Here is a 15414-nt window from a genome sequence, read left to right as displayed (position 1 = left end):
GGCTGTGTGGTGGCGGGTTTAACGACACATTAATATTTGTGCGATCTAACACACAAAAACCTGTATTATGAAAACCACAATGTTAATACTGTATACAAGGTTTTATTATAGTATTAAGGTTATAGTATTTTATTATAGTATTACACAACACTATCACGGTTGGTCACTTATTAGGGACCCTTGCCCGAACACGGGGGTGGGGGGGGTTATGGTCTCATAAATCCGTGACGTTGTGAACTCAACGGCAATGGGGAAACGAGAGAGTTGGTGAGGCAGTTCACGAAACGACAATCCCCCTATTATTTCGTTTCGTGGTATCAACCCGAAACGTTGAACGGGAAGTATTTTGAATGTAAAATAAGGTATGATAGGTACGACGTTGTTCTTTAAATATTTGCTGATGAATTGTGACAGAACAGAGTTTTATAATCGAGCAGCGTCTACAACGGGTGCTCGTACTCATCAGCTAGTGGAGAACTCGATAGGGCGTCCGTGAGAGAGAGGCCAGGGGGTGACCGATGAAATTTTGCGAAATTAATTCGATGTTTAATAAAATGACCAGGAGGGTGCAGGAATAAATTAAAGAGGACCGAAGAGTGGTCGGAGATTCCTGGATCCGTCACAGTGAGTTCAGACAGTGGAAGCCCAAGAGAAGAAAACTAAATCTAAAGTAAGTTCACCATGCTGCGTGTGCTGTTAGACATGCTGCAAGAAATCAAAAGAGTCAAGGATGGCCAATAAGTCACTGACATGAGGTTTGGATGGTGGATCACCGTGAACATTTGAAGTCACCAATGATGAGAATCCGTTCAGAACGAGCCACACAACACCGAGAGGAACTCAGAGAACTGAGAGAAATGTGTAAATTAACCTTGGAGAAGCGATAGAGCAATATTAACAATGCCGGCTGGGTACAAATTGGCCTCCAAATGACTGGAACGTTGGCAATGGGACAGGTTTTACAAACGCAGAATCAGCATGATATAAAATCAGGTCACCTGCCCCGACCTGACGACCGTGGATCCTCACGAGAACAGAAACCAGTCGCCTCGTTCCAGTGGTGGAGCAAGTGGGGGAGGGGGGGGGGTGGTGGGACGTGCCCCCCCCCCCCCAATGATCCGATCAAAATACCTCATTTCGATCAAATAATTGGGGGTTTATTAGTAATAAATCTGCATTTTGCGACCCCCATTGCTACTGTGTAGCATATCATTACGTGCCGGGGACTCTATGAGATGATAGGACAAAAGTCTAAGTCCATAATTGGCAATAAGTAACGGCAAAGCGGTTTTAAGTGACTCACAGAATTGTGCGAAGTTGCGTCTACAGTCCACGACTTCCCTGAAGGCATTCACCTTCAGCGAGTGCGATGCAGAGCGCACACAGTTCAAATTCGACCCTCGATCGATGGCTGCAGAAGCGTCCGGGGGGGACAAGTCCTAACTTACTAACAACTCTATCGTTTTTCATTGCTGGAGGGGTTGCCCACCTGCTACCTGAAAACCCTGGCTCTGCCACTGCCTCGTTCAGTGAAAAATAGTCAAGAGGCCTGTGCCAGGTCTCAGTCAGACGTAGGAAGTCACGACGGCGCTCCGTGATGAATTTGTCTCACCGCAAACGCCTCGCTTGTGATAGAACCCTGCACGTTAAGTAACGCTGCATGAGCACAACCAGTTACGGGGCCCTTCAACGGTGATCGTGCAAAAGGCCCCAATGGGAAACGAACAGGAAGAGGCTCCAATGGAATTGGTGGTGGCTGTGATAGAAACAGATCCGATGTAATAATAGGGGTTTCCCCTTGTTTCTGGCAACAAAACGGAAACCTTTTTACGAGGAATCATGTGTGCATTAACCACAATACTTGTAGTCAAAATGAAAAAAAAATCCGATGTTGTGACGTCATTTGCGAGCGATCTGATGATTTTGCTACGACCAGCCCCACGTGACGAATATCTTGCGTTCGCCTGAGAATACCCAGGGAATGAGACGGGGACATTTGTGCATCACAGCAATCAAAAAACAGAGCGCGAACTCAACGATACATTTCTCAACCTCTGTAGACTGTCAATTAATTAATCGATTTTTATTTTCCATCGTGCCGATATCGCCGTCACCATTACAACGGGAAGGGAACGGTACAGCAGCGACAGGAATGAAGACAGAAACCCATCACGACCTTAGCATAAAACACCAATCGAGCAGAGTCAATTGCAACCGTGCACAAAGTAAACTCCCCATGAGCTGTTTTGCATTTCCCCAGGTGCAAGGGCCACTGAGCCGTGTAGCTCTTTTTCAGAAGTGACCCCTCGCTCTCGCAAATGGTTGCAGCTCAACCCAAGTGGCATTTCGTGGAGACATTTACAGCAGCAGCATCCAAATAACGTGAACACCTCTTTTGTTTGCATGTTTTGCCACAAGCACTGTGCGTGGGTTAATGAAGACTGATGCCTTGCAAAAAAGGTTTCTATTTGGTGTTTGAACATCTTAACGCCTCCGATGTTTTATTGCCATAAAGGGTGAAACCTGTTAAAGAAGATCTCATCACCAACGAGTGTGTGACCTGATCTGAAATGTTTCAACAACAGAATCGCTATGATGATCACCACCCCCACCACCATCTCCATCCGTGCATCTAGCAATCACCATCTTACGATGTATAATGCAGATAACGATAACGACAAGAACGCATTTGTCGTAACTTAACATGTATTGTAACTTAACACAACCTTTACAAACATTTATTTAGTAAAAACATACCCTTTACAATTTGTAAATCCTCGACTACTTTTCTGCACTGTACGTCACAATTCCTCGCTTCGTGACTGCAGGAATTCAAATTCTTGGTTCTTTCAGTGAAGTCAGGTAGATAGAAAACCAAAAAAATAAAAAAATAAAATAACACAATAAAAAATATAATTGGCACGTTTTGTTTAGGGCGATAAAACCTGAAGGATTGGCTGTGTCGGGTGGTCATGGGTTCAACGACACGTTGATATTCACGCGATTTTAACCCCGGCAAGAAATCAGGGGAACGTAACCGCCAAGAATTCCCCGTGAGCGACACTATCAAGCACGTCTTCACACCGCATCGCTCGTCGCGCGAGTTTACAAGGAGCGTGCATCATGGTTTGTTTATCGGCCAGCTGTGTCTGAGTCCATAATTGGCTAGAGTGGTCATCACCGAAAGCCTCAAACTACGCAAACCATTTTTACTTAAAACTTTGCGCGACTGCAGGAATTCACATTCTTGGGTCGTTCGTTAAAGTCGTGTAGATAGACAAATAAAATAAAAAATAACAGATGAGATTTAAAAAAATAAAAAAAATGTTAAATAAAAATAGTACATTGAAAATAATAAAATAAAAAAACCCCACGACGTTTCGAACGCAACACAAGCGGCCTTCATCAGGCGAGACTGCACCTTAAAGAACCAAGAATACGCAAACCACCTCGCTTCGGAACCTGGAGCATCAGAAACTATCAGTCCACGAGGTGCAATTTTCACACACACGTTAAAGACCTTGAGTATCATGGGCCTCCAGGGGGTACGTCGGCGTGGTGCCGGTGAAACGACTGCAAGAAACCACACCATCTTTTGGTGGGGGGGCTTGCTGACGTCTCTCTCCCCGGCTTGGTGAGGTGGCTATTGCCCTTGATTGGACAGCCAAGTCGGCCCTCCATGACAAAGGTTCTTGAGTTTAGATTGCGTAAATATCTCTGCATCTTTTTAGGAGTTTCTCCAGTTTAACACGTCGGCTTTCGCCTGTTAAACTGACTAACCGCTATGGGGAGGGTACTTTTCTTCAAACTAGAAAACTGGACAAACTCCTAAAAAGATGCAGAGTTATTTACGCGATCAAACCCAAAAACCGCTTATGGATGGTATTGGCACCCTGTGAATGACAGGCTACTGATGGCTAAATTCAGGCACTCTCTAGGCGATTTGTCCATTGCTTTCCACATTGGTGGGATCTACAGATGAAATGCACCACTCTACAAATATAACTTATTATATTATTACTATGCGCATGTTATTAAAAAAAATGTGCAATACGATTAAAAAACCACTTCGGATGGCTATCCAGGACACCCACGAACATCTACACAGTAGATTGTATTCATGGTTTATCTGTGAACTTCATTTTGCTAACCTCCAGGTACAGTGAGGCGTTTGCCTACCTTCTCCCACACCTCCGATTAGCACGGTTAGCTACATAGAGTGCGAAAGACGTTCAGGCATACAGTGATCCGTTGCCAGTGCCTGGCCAGCTGGGTGTTCAGGCAGTATTTGCTGGAAATACGCGAGCTGCTAACGTACGTGTACACCCCCAGGTTATTTTCATCCTGCACCTGGTGAGTCGGTACTGCCAGCAGCTGCCAACGCCGAAACAAATCGGGCGGCGGTCGACTAATCCGGCAAACTCAGTGTCTGAGTTTGGGTCTGTAGAACCCTTGGTGGAGGCAATACCATCAGAATATCTCCTCAGACCATGCACTGCATCCAGCATCATCTCCAGCCGTCTAGACGTAGTCTTGACATGGAATACAGATGAGTTTGTACGAGAGGCTGAGGCTGCGCAACTCTCCCTCACTTAAATCCAATTCAAATGTGCAAGTCGCGACACCGTCCTCCAAAGTCCAGCTGCAAGCGGCAGATGTGGATGCACTGGGAACTGTAGCCATGGACCCACATACAGGGTTCATGGCTGCAGCGGAAGCGGCAGTGGAACTCGGCAGCAGCCTGAGCGTCTTGAGCAGCCCTATTCAGGATGACACTGTTCACCTGCCCAGCACGAGGAAGGGGCTACACAAGGTTCCCCTAAACAGTCTGCTTCGCATTAGCCTGGGCAGCCTACGGCAGCTGGAACGGATCCCACCTCAGCGGCAACTTCGGCCCCACAATCGGTAAAGAAGACGGAAGTTACGTACCAACTTGCCCTCGGTAATCCTTACGTGGACCCAACTATCTCTGTGAAAGGTCAGAAACTGTCAGCTGTAGACAAGCCCATCTAGCTTATTAGTACTCTTTCACGTGCTGTTCACATTAATGATCGCCAACGGTCGTGCAGCCTTTGGTCGTCCGCGAGATTCCGTGTGGGAAAGGACAGGCTTCAGGCTGGCCACTAAACTGAAGGTTTACCAGCCGGTCATACTACCAACTCTTACTTATGGCCTGCGAAACCTGGACAGCGTCCCAACGCCATGCCAGGACACTCAATCACTTTGACATAAACTGTTTGAGGAATCCCAGATACTGAAGTAGTCCACAGTCGCGCTGAGATGCTGAGCAATCCCACACACCTCAATAAAGCACTGCTCAGACGGTCCGGCTATGTGACCAGGATGCCTGCTACTCGTCTCCCGAAGCGGATCTTTTTTGGAGATCTGAAGAATGGGAAGCGAGCACGATACGAGCCGAAGAAATGCTTCAAAGACACCCCGAAGGCCTCCTTCAATTGCTTACACGTCGATCAAAAGTCATGGGAAAGCCTTACTTCACCTGGAATGGAACATTCTACAAACAAACTGAAGTCATACTCTTTGATTCTATTCGGTAAAGTCACGTAGGTAAAAAAAAACCAATAAAAAAATCACGACGTTTCGGCCACAACACAAGTGGCCTTCATCAGGTGAAGGGACCGGACTGCCCAGAGGACAGCGTTGTAGTGAAAACAGCCAATCCCAGGTCGCGTCCTTTAAGCTGTGTGGGAGGAAACAAAGGTGCCTTGACAAAGGAATTAGCATAAAAATAAGCATGATGTACGTAGGAGGTACATGATGGACCATGATGGACCAGGCGCGGGGGAAGACCATGATGGACCAGGAGCGGGGGGAGGGGAGTTTACATATTGTTGGTGTGAAGGGAAATAAGCAGCTGTGAAATTTTGGGATACCACTACTTGAAATAATATACTGTACCATTGAAAATGAGTTTAATGTTTGGTTTGATTTAGAACATCTTTCCAATGATTGCTTAATTTGAAACCATCCACTCGGTTGAAATTGTGTTTGTGTTTGTAAATCTGAATTGCCTCGTGGACAAATCTCTAATAAAAACCCGTGGGTTTGTAGAGAACCTTGGTATCGGAGAAAACGATCGTGATCACCCACAGCGTTGTAACAGTGATCAGCTATGGCAGAAGAATTCGTTCTGCCGTGTTTCAAATCTGATTTGTGCTCGCGAATTCGGTCAGAGACATGTCGTTTCGTCTCCCCGATATAGCAATCACCACAGGTGCAGCTCAATTTGTAAACCCCGGGGTACTGTAAGTCAGGAATGACATCCTTCACGGATGGGATCAGGTCACGGATTTTGTGTACTGTATTGAACCGGACCAGGATCTTGTGTTTGTTTAGAATTTTGGAGATCTTTTTTAGTAACGCCTGCTATATATGGTAGTGTGATGGTTTTGATCGGAGTGTCAAGTGGTTGTTTCTGTATGGAGGGAGAAACAGCTTGGCGGGTGGTACGGTCAGAGTATCCGTTCCTCTTGAGGGCCAGATGTACATGTTTTAATTCACTGGTCAGGTGGTGTTGGTCCGAAATGCAATGAGCCCTGTGGTATAACGGGCTCTCCCTTATCTCCAGTTGTAGCCAATATTTTCATGGAAATGTTTTAGATGGATGCCATCCAGGCATCCACTCTACACCCGTCCCTTTGGAAGAGGTAATTGATGACACGTTTGTCATCTGGCCACATGGCCGACCGGCTATAAGCTAATTGCTCAACCACATCAATTCCAAACACCCTGCCATCTAATTCAAAATGGAGGTAGAAACTGATGGCAAGCTACCTTTCTTGGATGTCCTAATAAAAAAGAGACTAGTTGGCTCAATGAGCCATTCTGTCTACAGGAAAGTAACCCATACTGACGCCTACCTAAAACTTGATTCCCACCACCATCCATCCCAGAAGAATTCCCTCCTCAAAACGCTACACCATAGAGCTCATTAGTATCTCCGAACATGAACACCTAACCAGTGAACTCAAACACGTACGCCAAGCTCTCAAGGCGAATGGATATTCTGACTACACAATCCGCAAAGCCATCACCCCAACTGTGAGGAAGGATCTATCTGATGATCCAATCAAAACCATCACCCTGCCATACATAGCAGGGGTAACCAAACATATTTCCAAAATCATGAACAAACAAGATCCAGGTTCGATTTAACACAGTACGTAAAATTCGTGATCTGATCCCATCTGTGAAAGACAAGATTCCTGACATGCAATATCCCAGCATCTACAAACTAATCTGTATATGCGGCAGCAGTTAAATTGGGGAAACTAAGCGACATGTCTCGGTTCGTGTTCGTGAAAATAAGGCAGATTTGAACCATGGTCAGACCAATACTTCTGCTGTGGCTGATCATTATTTGAATGCGGCTGGCTCACACGGAATGCATTTCTCTAAGGCGATGGTACTTTGCAAGCCTACTGGCTATCAACCAAGATTAGTTCATGAAGCCATCCAAATATACAGACACAGACAAAGTTTCAAAAGAGAGGAAGGTTATAGACTCAGAAATCATTGGAATGATGTCATCAACCACTTTGGGTCATGACTTCATTTGTGTTTTCTTGTTTACCTCCACCGTCAGCAGTGTGGGTGTGTGGAGCAAGGTGCAATGCTTTGATTGGTGTAGACCTACTGCTGGTGTCGGAGCCCTCTCCTACATTAACATTAGCTGCCCATGCCCATCTCTAAACCTTTATAAACAGCCTAAACTCGAGGCTAACCTCAATGTTTTTGATGACGATTGCTTGTGTTGCGATCGAAACATTGTGATATTTTCATTCACTTTATTTGTATTATTTTATTTTTCTATGCGACTTTACCGAAGGAATAGAATATAAATAGGCAACTTTGTGAAGCTATGCTTACTCTGATCATGGCCGAGGTTCCCCTGACCCCTACAACCCATGGTCCCCCTGTAACTTTACCAACTGTGCATTTACCAAACCGCGAGGATTTTCAGGAACCCAACACTCGCGGTTGGCCAGGGAGTTACTCTACATACATATAGGGGTCAATTGAGTGAGCACTGTGATAGGAGCCTCTCATCTCTAACAACGAGCATCTGCGTACATCAACGGGCATATCGTGAGACTTCTACGCTGCACGGCCATTGCAGGGTACAGCTCTCGATCAAATTTTCCGTGAAATCGATGCAGCAGCGACATGGAGTCGGCGCTGTAGAATGACAAGACGCCCGCCTCCCAGTCCAGGTGAACCCCGACTCTTTTGGGAGCATCTCGCACTGACAGGTTTGTTACCATCCCATTATGTACCGCTGTGTAGTCATTGCACCATTTCCTAACGCTCCACGAAACTTCATTGCACCCAATTTTACAGGCTTTGTCATCACCTTTCCGTGGTATCGCGTCATACGTGACACCGATGTTGAATTTCTCAGAACCCCTCACGTCCACCTCCCAGTAGTGGCGACCCGATGAGAATTTCTCAGAGCAAATGACCACTTGGTAGTGGTCGAATCGGTCTGAGTTGTCAGGGTAAGGTTGGGTGTGTGTGGAGGTCCTGACGGTTTTAAAGTCGGCAGAAATCTGGAGGTTCCGATGTGCCGTGTTTGGGTTCAGAGTCGGCGAGCAAGTGCCTGTAAACGATAATAATGCAAAGTGTTAAGCGAACATTGATTACTTTTGAGAAATACACTTTGCATTTGGCAATGTCAGTAAGAAGTACAAACATTTGCTGAAAATTTTAGCGTGCCGGGCTGCACTTCACACAGCTGATGTAGTCTTTATCAGGGGTGCCTAAGTTTCTGCCCTAAGTTCCTGCGCTGACTATGAAAGGCAAATCAATTAGAGCAAGGGGCGGAGCCAGGATTTTCAGCCCGGGGTGACATTCGACAAATTTTAATTTCAAGAATGATTAGAGAGTCAGGCTGTTGAACTAGACGCCATCGGTTAGCGACACACTCTGACAATGCAGTTGCACGGGGTCCGCCAGACCAAGTGTCGTACACTTATACGCAGAATGTTTCAGATTTTCGATTTTTTATTTTTTCGGGGGTAACAATTGTCTACCCTGTCACCCCCTGGCTCCGTCCTGATTAGAGCCCAATGTGTCAACCGACTGACCCAATCTCACTCTCAGTAAACTGTCCACAAAACTGTCTGAGGGCTTCAGGACACGTCTGGTCGTTACCAATGGCGCCGCCTGTAATCCAGTACTTTGGGGGCGAGGGTTGGTGGATCACAGATTCGTGAATCTCACTACGCAAGGGCGACAAAGTCGCCACCTGCTGCCATGCCAGGGTATGGCAGTACAGCAAGTGGATTCATCTGGAATCCATCTATACGAGGATTACGTGTTACCTGCTTCATACTCATTGTTTGGTGTTGATGTAACTCGCTGACTCCGTGTCCCTACTGGACATCTGTGGAAAAGAGTTTCATAGCTCATCGGAGTCCTCATCCAGGATAAAGATTCTGATGCTCGTGAGTTTTCTCCACGTACTCCAGTTTACTGTCACAATGCATGAATGCATTTTCGTTTGACGCGGAGCTTTTCAGCAACGCGTCTACCATGCTAAACGATGACTTTGCACTGTACTAAGGGTTCATATCTCATACGCATATTTTTATTTAACGTACATCAGCATTAGAGTTGAGTGACAAAGGTGGTGCATGAATGAACTCAACAATGCAAGTTGTGTGGCGTGTACAGCATATCACGTACTCGACTCGCTCCTCATTTTCAGGAATGCCTCTTGCTTTTCACGATGTTCACACAGAATCTCTTGGAGTTGCGGGCTCTCTTCATGCTTGCGATCGAGGTGGCTGATGATGAAGTCAGCTCGTGCTGACGCGCGGGGTATCGAATAGACTTCTGAGAGCTCGGACTGCGTGATGAGACCCTGGACGAGCAACTCGTGGTGTAGCATTGCAGGGATCCTACTGATCAACTCTCGTGCCACCGGAGGTTCCTCCATCCTCGTTCTGAGCAATGCATCTTTGCTGTCACACTTCTCTGCATCAGTGTTTTTTGTGCGATGAACTCGACGGTTTGCAAAGTGATGAAAAATCTTAATGTCTTCTCTGTTCTCATCCACAGTCAGGCTCGTCAATGCTTGAGCTGTTAAAATATTTGTAAGAATATATAAAATAAATGTGAGTTCTTACTTTGCAATTGTTTAATGCATTCGTCACGATTATTATCATCATCATACATTGTTTTTACATCATTGCTGGGAGGTCTCCCGAAGCCACTACCATTTATTATGGCCCTGTACTGATAATTAATTTCACTGTCACAATATATTTCTGCACGTTAACTTATATCACTCCATCTCTGTCTCTGTCACCAACAGCTATCAATGTGCCCACAACCACTCTTTGCTTTATACATTATCTTTATATCTCCCAGTATAATTTAGATCAGCCACCTCCTCCATCACTTTTCGTAATTTTTAGGCTTCTTTAATTTCCGCTTTCATATTTCGGCATCTGTGCTTCCGATTTTAGAATTAAATTGAAAGAGAAAAAATACGAAAATAAAGCCTCGATACGAAATTTCAGACAATTGTAAATTGTTGTCGTTGTTTGTTTGTTTCAGATTGAGACAATCTGCCTTCTTCGCTTCCGGAGTGGTGACACGAACACTACCGCAGTGTTTCAGGAACCACCGCTGTGTTTGCGTTCTACAGAAACACAGAGCTCGGTGGTACCCTCGCTCCCAGCTCCTCGCTCTACTGCTATAACCTCGCGTCTAGACTCACTCGCCTTCACTACCCCCGCCACACACAGACATAGCAGGTGAAGGAGGGCCAAATAACCTCCATGACCGATCCATAGGATGTTGGTGGACACCCACCCAGCAGTGGATTAACAAAGGGGATGTTCACGTGCTCTACTGCTGTGGCTACATCGCCTGCATGCACACTCAGCGGCGACGATTCTGAACCGTTTTTTTTCCTTCTGGATATGAATACACTCCAAGTAAGTGTCAAGGGTTCCCTATGTGTGACACGCCCTTGTACTCACCTTCGTAAATCGCGACTGAGCCCGAGTTCACCTGCATAGCCGGACAGAGCGGCCCACTTGGAATGTCGTCGAATGAGTGCAACAGCTCCATGGTGTTGGCGTTGTAAAACGAAAGTTTTCCTGCGTTAAAGTCCAAGCGAACGCCGACTCTCTGTAAATGTTGAATCTCTGGATAATTAATGCATTTGTCGCCATGTCTTGCAGAGTAATTTGAATCCCATTGGACTAACGCCCAAGACTGCTCATTCCAGCCCAGCCTTCCAGACTTTTCTTGACGATTCCTAGGAATAGATCCACTTGCGACGCCGATGTAACAGTTTTTAGAGGCTCTCACGTCCACTTCCCAGTAGTGGTCACCTGACCAGGAGGTCTCGAAGCAGAGGACTATTGGCCACCACTCAAACCTCTCGGCATGATCAGAGTAAGGCTGAGCCGCCTGGTTCCACGTCACTGTGCTGAGATCGGCAGAAACTTGAAGCTGTCGATGTGCCGAGTTGGGGTTCAGCGTCGGCGAGCACAAATCTGCAAGATAAGCAAATTATTGTGTTAATATTTACAATCACGACTCAGTTTTTTGCTCATTATCGTCAGCCATGATTAAGTTGTCGCCATGAGAGGCAGAGGTGCACCTGTAAATTTCTTGCCCATGCCACTGCTGGTGGAAGGATCTCGACTCGAAGCATGTGCCACAGTGGCCAGTAGTTTTTTCAGTTTCAGTTTATTTATTTTGGTATAGCCCTGTGAGCCAATCGGCTCTTGAATCGGGTGCAACCACAACAAAAAAAAACACGAACAAGAAAAACATCTTAAAGTGACTATGTGACTGTGCAAATAGAAAATACATGAAAAAAACAGAAAAATATTCCTGAAAAAAGCACCGTACACCAACGCTGTGGGATGCAAGTCAAACAACAACAACAACCACAAGAAAACTTAGATTAAGGCCATCAGTCTAACTCCGTACTACAACAAAACAAACATGTCCAAACCAAAAAAACTTTTCCAAATCACCAAAAAATAAAGCCATAATTGCAACATAACAGTGATCACAGGGACTGTAGATGTTAACTACCTTGCCTGATATGCATGAGGTCGTGCGTTCAATCCTGAACCTGACTCATATTTTATATTTGGAGTCTGCGTTTCTCTCTCTCCTCCCGTGGTGGTTGCGTCGATTTTTATCCGGGTCCCCCGGGTTTTTCCTCCACATTTAGAATCAATATTACATGTTTAGAGCATTTGGCTGCTATACATTTCCACATGATGATATAAGCTTCTAGATTGAGCTATCATTTGTGGTGGCCAGTTCCCTTCTGAAAAATAGCTACTACATACCAGCTCAGTGGGGCCTTACCCAGTTAAATTAAATAGTTTAGTTAAAAAAATAGTTTTAGTTTAGTTTACTCTACAAACGGTGACCACTCATTGTGCTGTAGCCAGCAGTATTGCCTAGTCGTGTACCAAACCTTTACACCGTGGCAGCATCGGAGCACGTGGTGCCGTGCCATGTTGCTCGAACATTGATTATCGAGGCTCCCCGGAAAGCAAGCAGACAATTGAGGAATACTACGCTAACGTTTTACGAAGTGCATTCAAACTATTGCATTGCCTGAAGCTACATCGAACTGTGGATGTATGTTAATATATACGCATGGAGCTACTGCCGGTGATTATATCAGCTCGCGAGCGAGTGCTAAGTGGATCATTGCATAGCAGGGTCATGGGAGGTATTGGAGGCATGGGGAAGCCTTCATCCAACAGTGGATTGACCTTGGCTGACAATGATGATGTAAAGGGGATGAGTATGATATGTATCCAGTGTCCACTGAGATCGGCCTAAATTAGTCACAACTTTGGTGGCCACTCCACCATTGCCCCTCCTGTGAAGGTTTTCCCACTTGAGTGAGATGTTGGGACTGAGGGCCTGCGATGCTGAAATTTAGTGAACTAATTTCTCCGTTGAGATAACTTTTTTTTGTCGTTGTTGTTTGTGTCTCTTTAGTTTTGGTGACATTTATCTATTTGATTATTATTGTTTACTTTCTTACGGTGTTCATATGCTCGGTAATTGCTAGATATATAATCGGATATGTAAAGCGCTGTGAGTTATAATTAGCATGAAATGGCGCCATATTAAATCTAACTAATATTACGAAGAGCTCGGGCCTGAAAAAAGTGAAAAAAGTCTACGATTAATGGATTGCAACTCTGACGAGTGTGTAAAGTGTACGCACGGCTCGTCTTCAGCATGTCCAGGAAATGCCGTTCCCTGCTCCGCTGTTGTTCGAGTGTCTCCAGCAGCTTTCGGTGTTTGCCTTCCCCTCGTCTCATGACGGGCAACAGGATTGAGTCCACGCGCTTGGCGGCATCGGGAATTGTAAACGCCTTCCAGTACTCCTCTTCCGTAACCACATTCCTCCTCTTCAGCTCGTGCAGGAAAAGAGAGGGAGTTTTGCCGATCCACTCTCGCAACTCTGGCAACTCCCTCTCGACGTCCTTCCAGTTGCCCTCTTGATCTGCCTTGATCATTTGGCCGATGAAATCCTCTGCGCATTGCTAGAGTGAAGGCACGTCAAGTGAGTGAGCAGCAATCGCCAGATCATCATCATTATCATCATCACGCACAACACGGCTGACCAATAGGGAACCATTCCTCGACCGTGCCCGAGCATCGATCAGCCTCCCATGTTAACTTTACCAGATGGAAATTCCTCCGGTACAGCCATGAAATTCCCAGGTACAGAAAACCTCTCCACTCTCTCCATAACTGATCTCCCCGTAAAATGCTGGTTGCTTCCTCACCTCACCCCCCCCCCCCCATATATATTTACACAAAAGCTACCACTATACACAACCGTCAGAGAACACCTTAAAGGATGGACACCGAGAATTCCCTCCTCATAACCTAGACAACACTTCATGCACCTAAAGTCCACGTCCTCTCCTCTCCCACGGTCTTTCTGTACCCCCCCACCCAACTTCCTCCAGAAAACCATGGACCCGTTGTGTCGGGGCTTGCGCGCTTACCACAATAATGAAAAACACAACAACAACAAGAGTGTGGGATAGACTTAGCAACGTAGAATGACTTACATTTAGTTCATCATGACTGGAGATATTACTGCGCTGTGAATTATCTCTCAACAGCTGCAAGCATATGGAGGGGGGGGGGAAGTACAAGATAACAAGCAAAAAATACAAACTTTTCATTTGCAATCAAGGTGCTTCATAATGAACATGCATTCTACATGTAGCAGTAACCCCGTCTTACTCCTCGGTAATATCACGTGAGCATTGATTCTGATCACAGACGTTCGCCTGACTTTTCACTCCATTCAAATACTCAATTGCTGCCCCGGGCGCTCGCATTAACACATCAACTTTCATCAATAACGCAACAAAAGATACAGCCACGTCTCTCTCTCTCGCTGTCCTCCTCCTCCATTCTGGAGCCTTGTAACCCTCCTTGGCCTCCTCGCTCGCCTGCCTCGTCCACGCCCACGCCACACTTCCGTCTTGCCCCCACCCCCCTACCGGAATTGTCTCCATGGCGACCCTGCCTCGTCTCTCCCCTACCCAGCCCCTCCACCATTCTCGATTATTGCGCTGACCATCGCGATACAGGACAGGCAAATGACCCTGGCGACTCACGCGGTCTGCTGAGGTTCTCATTCAGCAGCGACACCAATAACAGGGGTGTGTTTTTGTCAGGTCACATAGACTTAGCGAGGTAGAATTATCTTCTTTGGTTCTTTCGGTAAAGTCACGTAGAATGATAATAAAATAATAAATTGATAAAATAAAATAACACAATAATATTCTCACGACGTCTGGTAGGACAGCGCTGTCCTACCAGACAGTCTCGTCCCTTCACCTGATGAAGGCCGCTTGTGTTGTGGCCGAAACGTCGTGAGAATATTATTGTGTTATTTTATCAATTTATTATTTTATTATCATTCTACGTGACTTTACCGAAAGAACCAAAGAAGATGAATCATTGCAGTCACGAAAGCTTTATAAAGAGGTAGAATTACTTACATTCAAGACCTCTTCATGTATATTCCTCCGAATTGCACCACGACTCCTTTCTATATGAGAGAAATATACATTATTATACAGCATTGTTTTATCTTATATATAACAGTCTCCGCACTCGCGCGCGCTTATGAGGGATTTGGCTCTCTGACGGTGGGGTTCACGTAGAAAAAAGTTTGCCAGGCAGCACGCCCGGTGCGAATCGGCTATTCCGTTTTCCCATCCATAAACTTTTAATTTGTTAAATTAGCGATTTAGTGCCATTCTTATTTTAATTATTTACTCATTGCGCGAGCTCGACCGTACCAACTGACGACAAATGTCTGGGGGGGTGGGGACCCTGCCAAGTGATGTGCGTTCGGTCAAG

At 45.8% G+C, this 15414-nt stretch overlaps 1 protein-coding gene across 3 annotated transcripts in view; it reads right to left on the bottom strand.

Annotated features, from left to right (window-relative positions):
- Nucleotides 1–2059: 2059 nt before the first annotated feature.
- Nucleotides 2060–15414, bottom strand: part of LOC116956850 (uncharacterized) — a 38946-nt gene continuing 25591 nt past the window's right edge. For all 3 annotated transcript variants that reach the window (XM_076054847.1, XM_032978701.2, XM_076054848.1), the window contains 6 exons: nt 15051–15100; nt 14106–14159; nt 13247–13568; nt 11013–11534; nt 9709–10104; nt 2060–8620 (listed from right to left, as the gene is read on the bottom strand). In XM_076054847.1, coding sequence (XP_075910962.1) covers nt 8073–8620; nt 9709–10104; nt 11013–11534; nt 13247–13568; nt 14106–14159; nt 15051–15100 — 1892 coding nt within the window. In that variant the 3' untranslated portion in view covers nt 2060–8072. The remainder of the gene's footprint in view (nt 8621–9708; nt 10105–11012; nt 11535–13246; nt 13569–14105; nt 14160–15050; nt 15101–15414) is intronic.

Source organism: Petromyzon marinus, chromosome 68, assembly GCF_048934315.1.
Source record: "Petromyzon marinus isolate PM22_M1 ecotype Great Lakes invasive population chromosome 68, UKy_Petmar_22M1.pri1.0, whole genome shotgun sequence".
NCBI lineage: Eukaryota > Metazoa > Chordata > Hyperoartia > Petromyzontiformes > Petromyzontidae > Petromyzon > Petromyzon marinus.
This window is presented reverse-complemented; position numbering and strand designations above follow the sequence as displayed.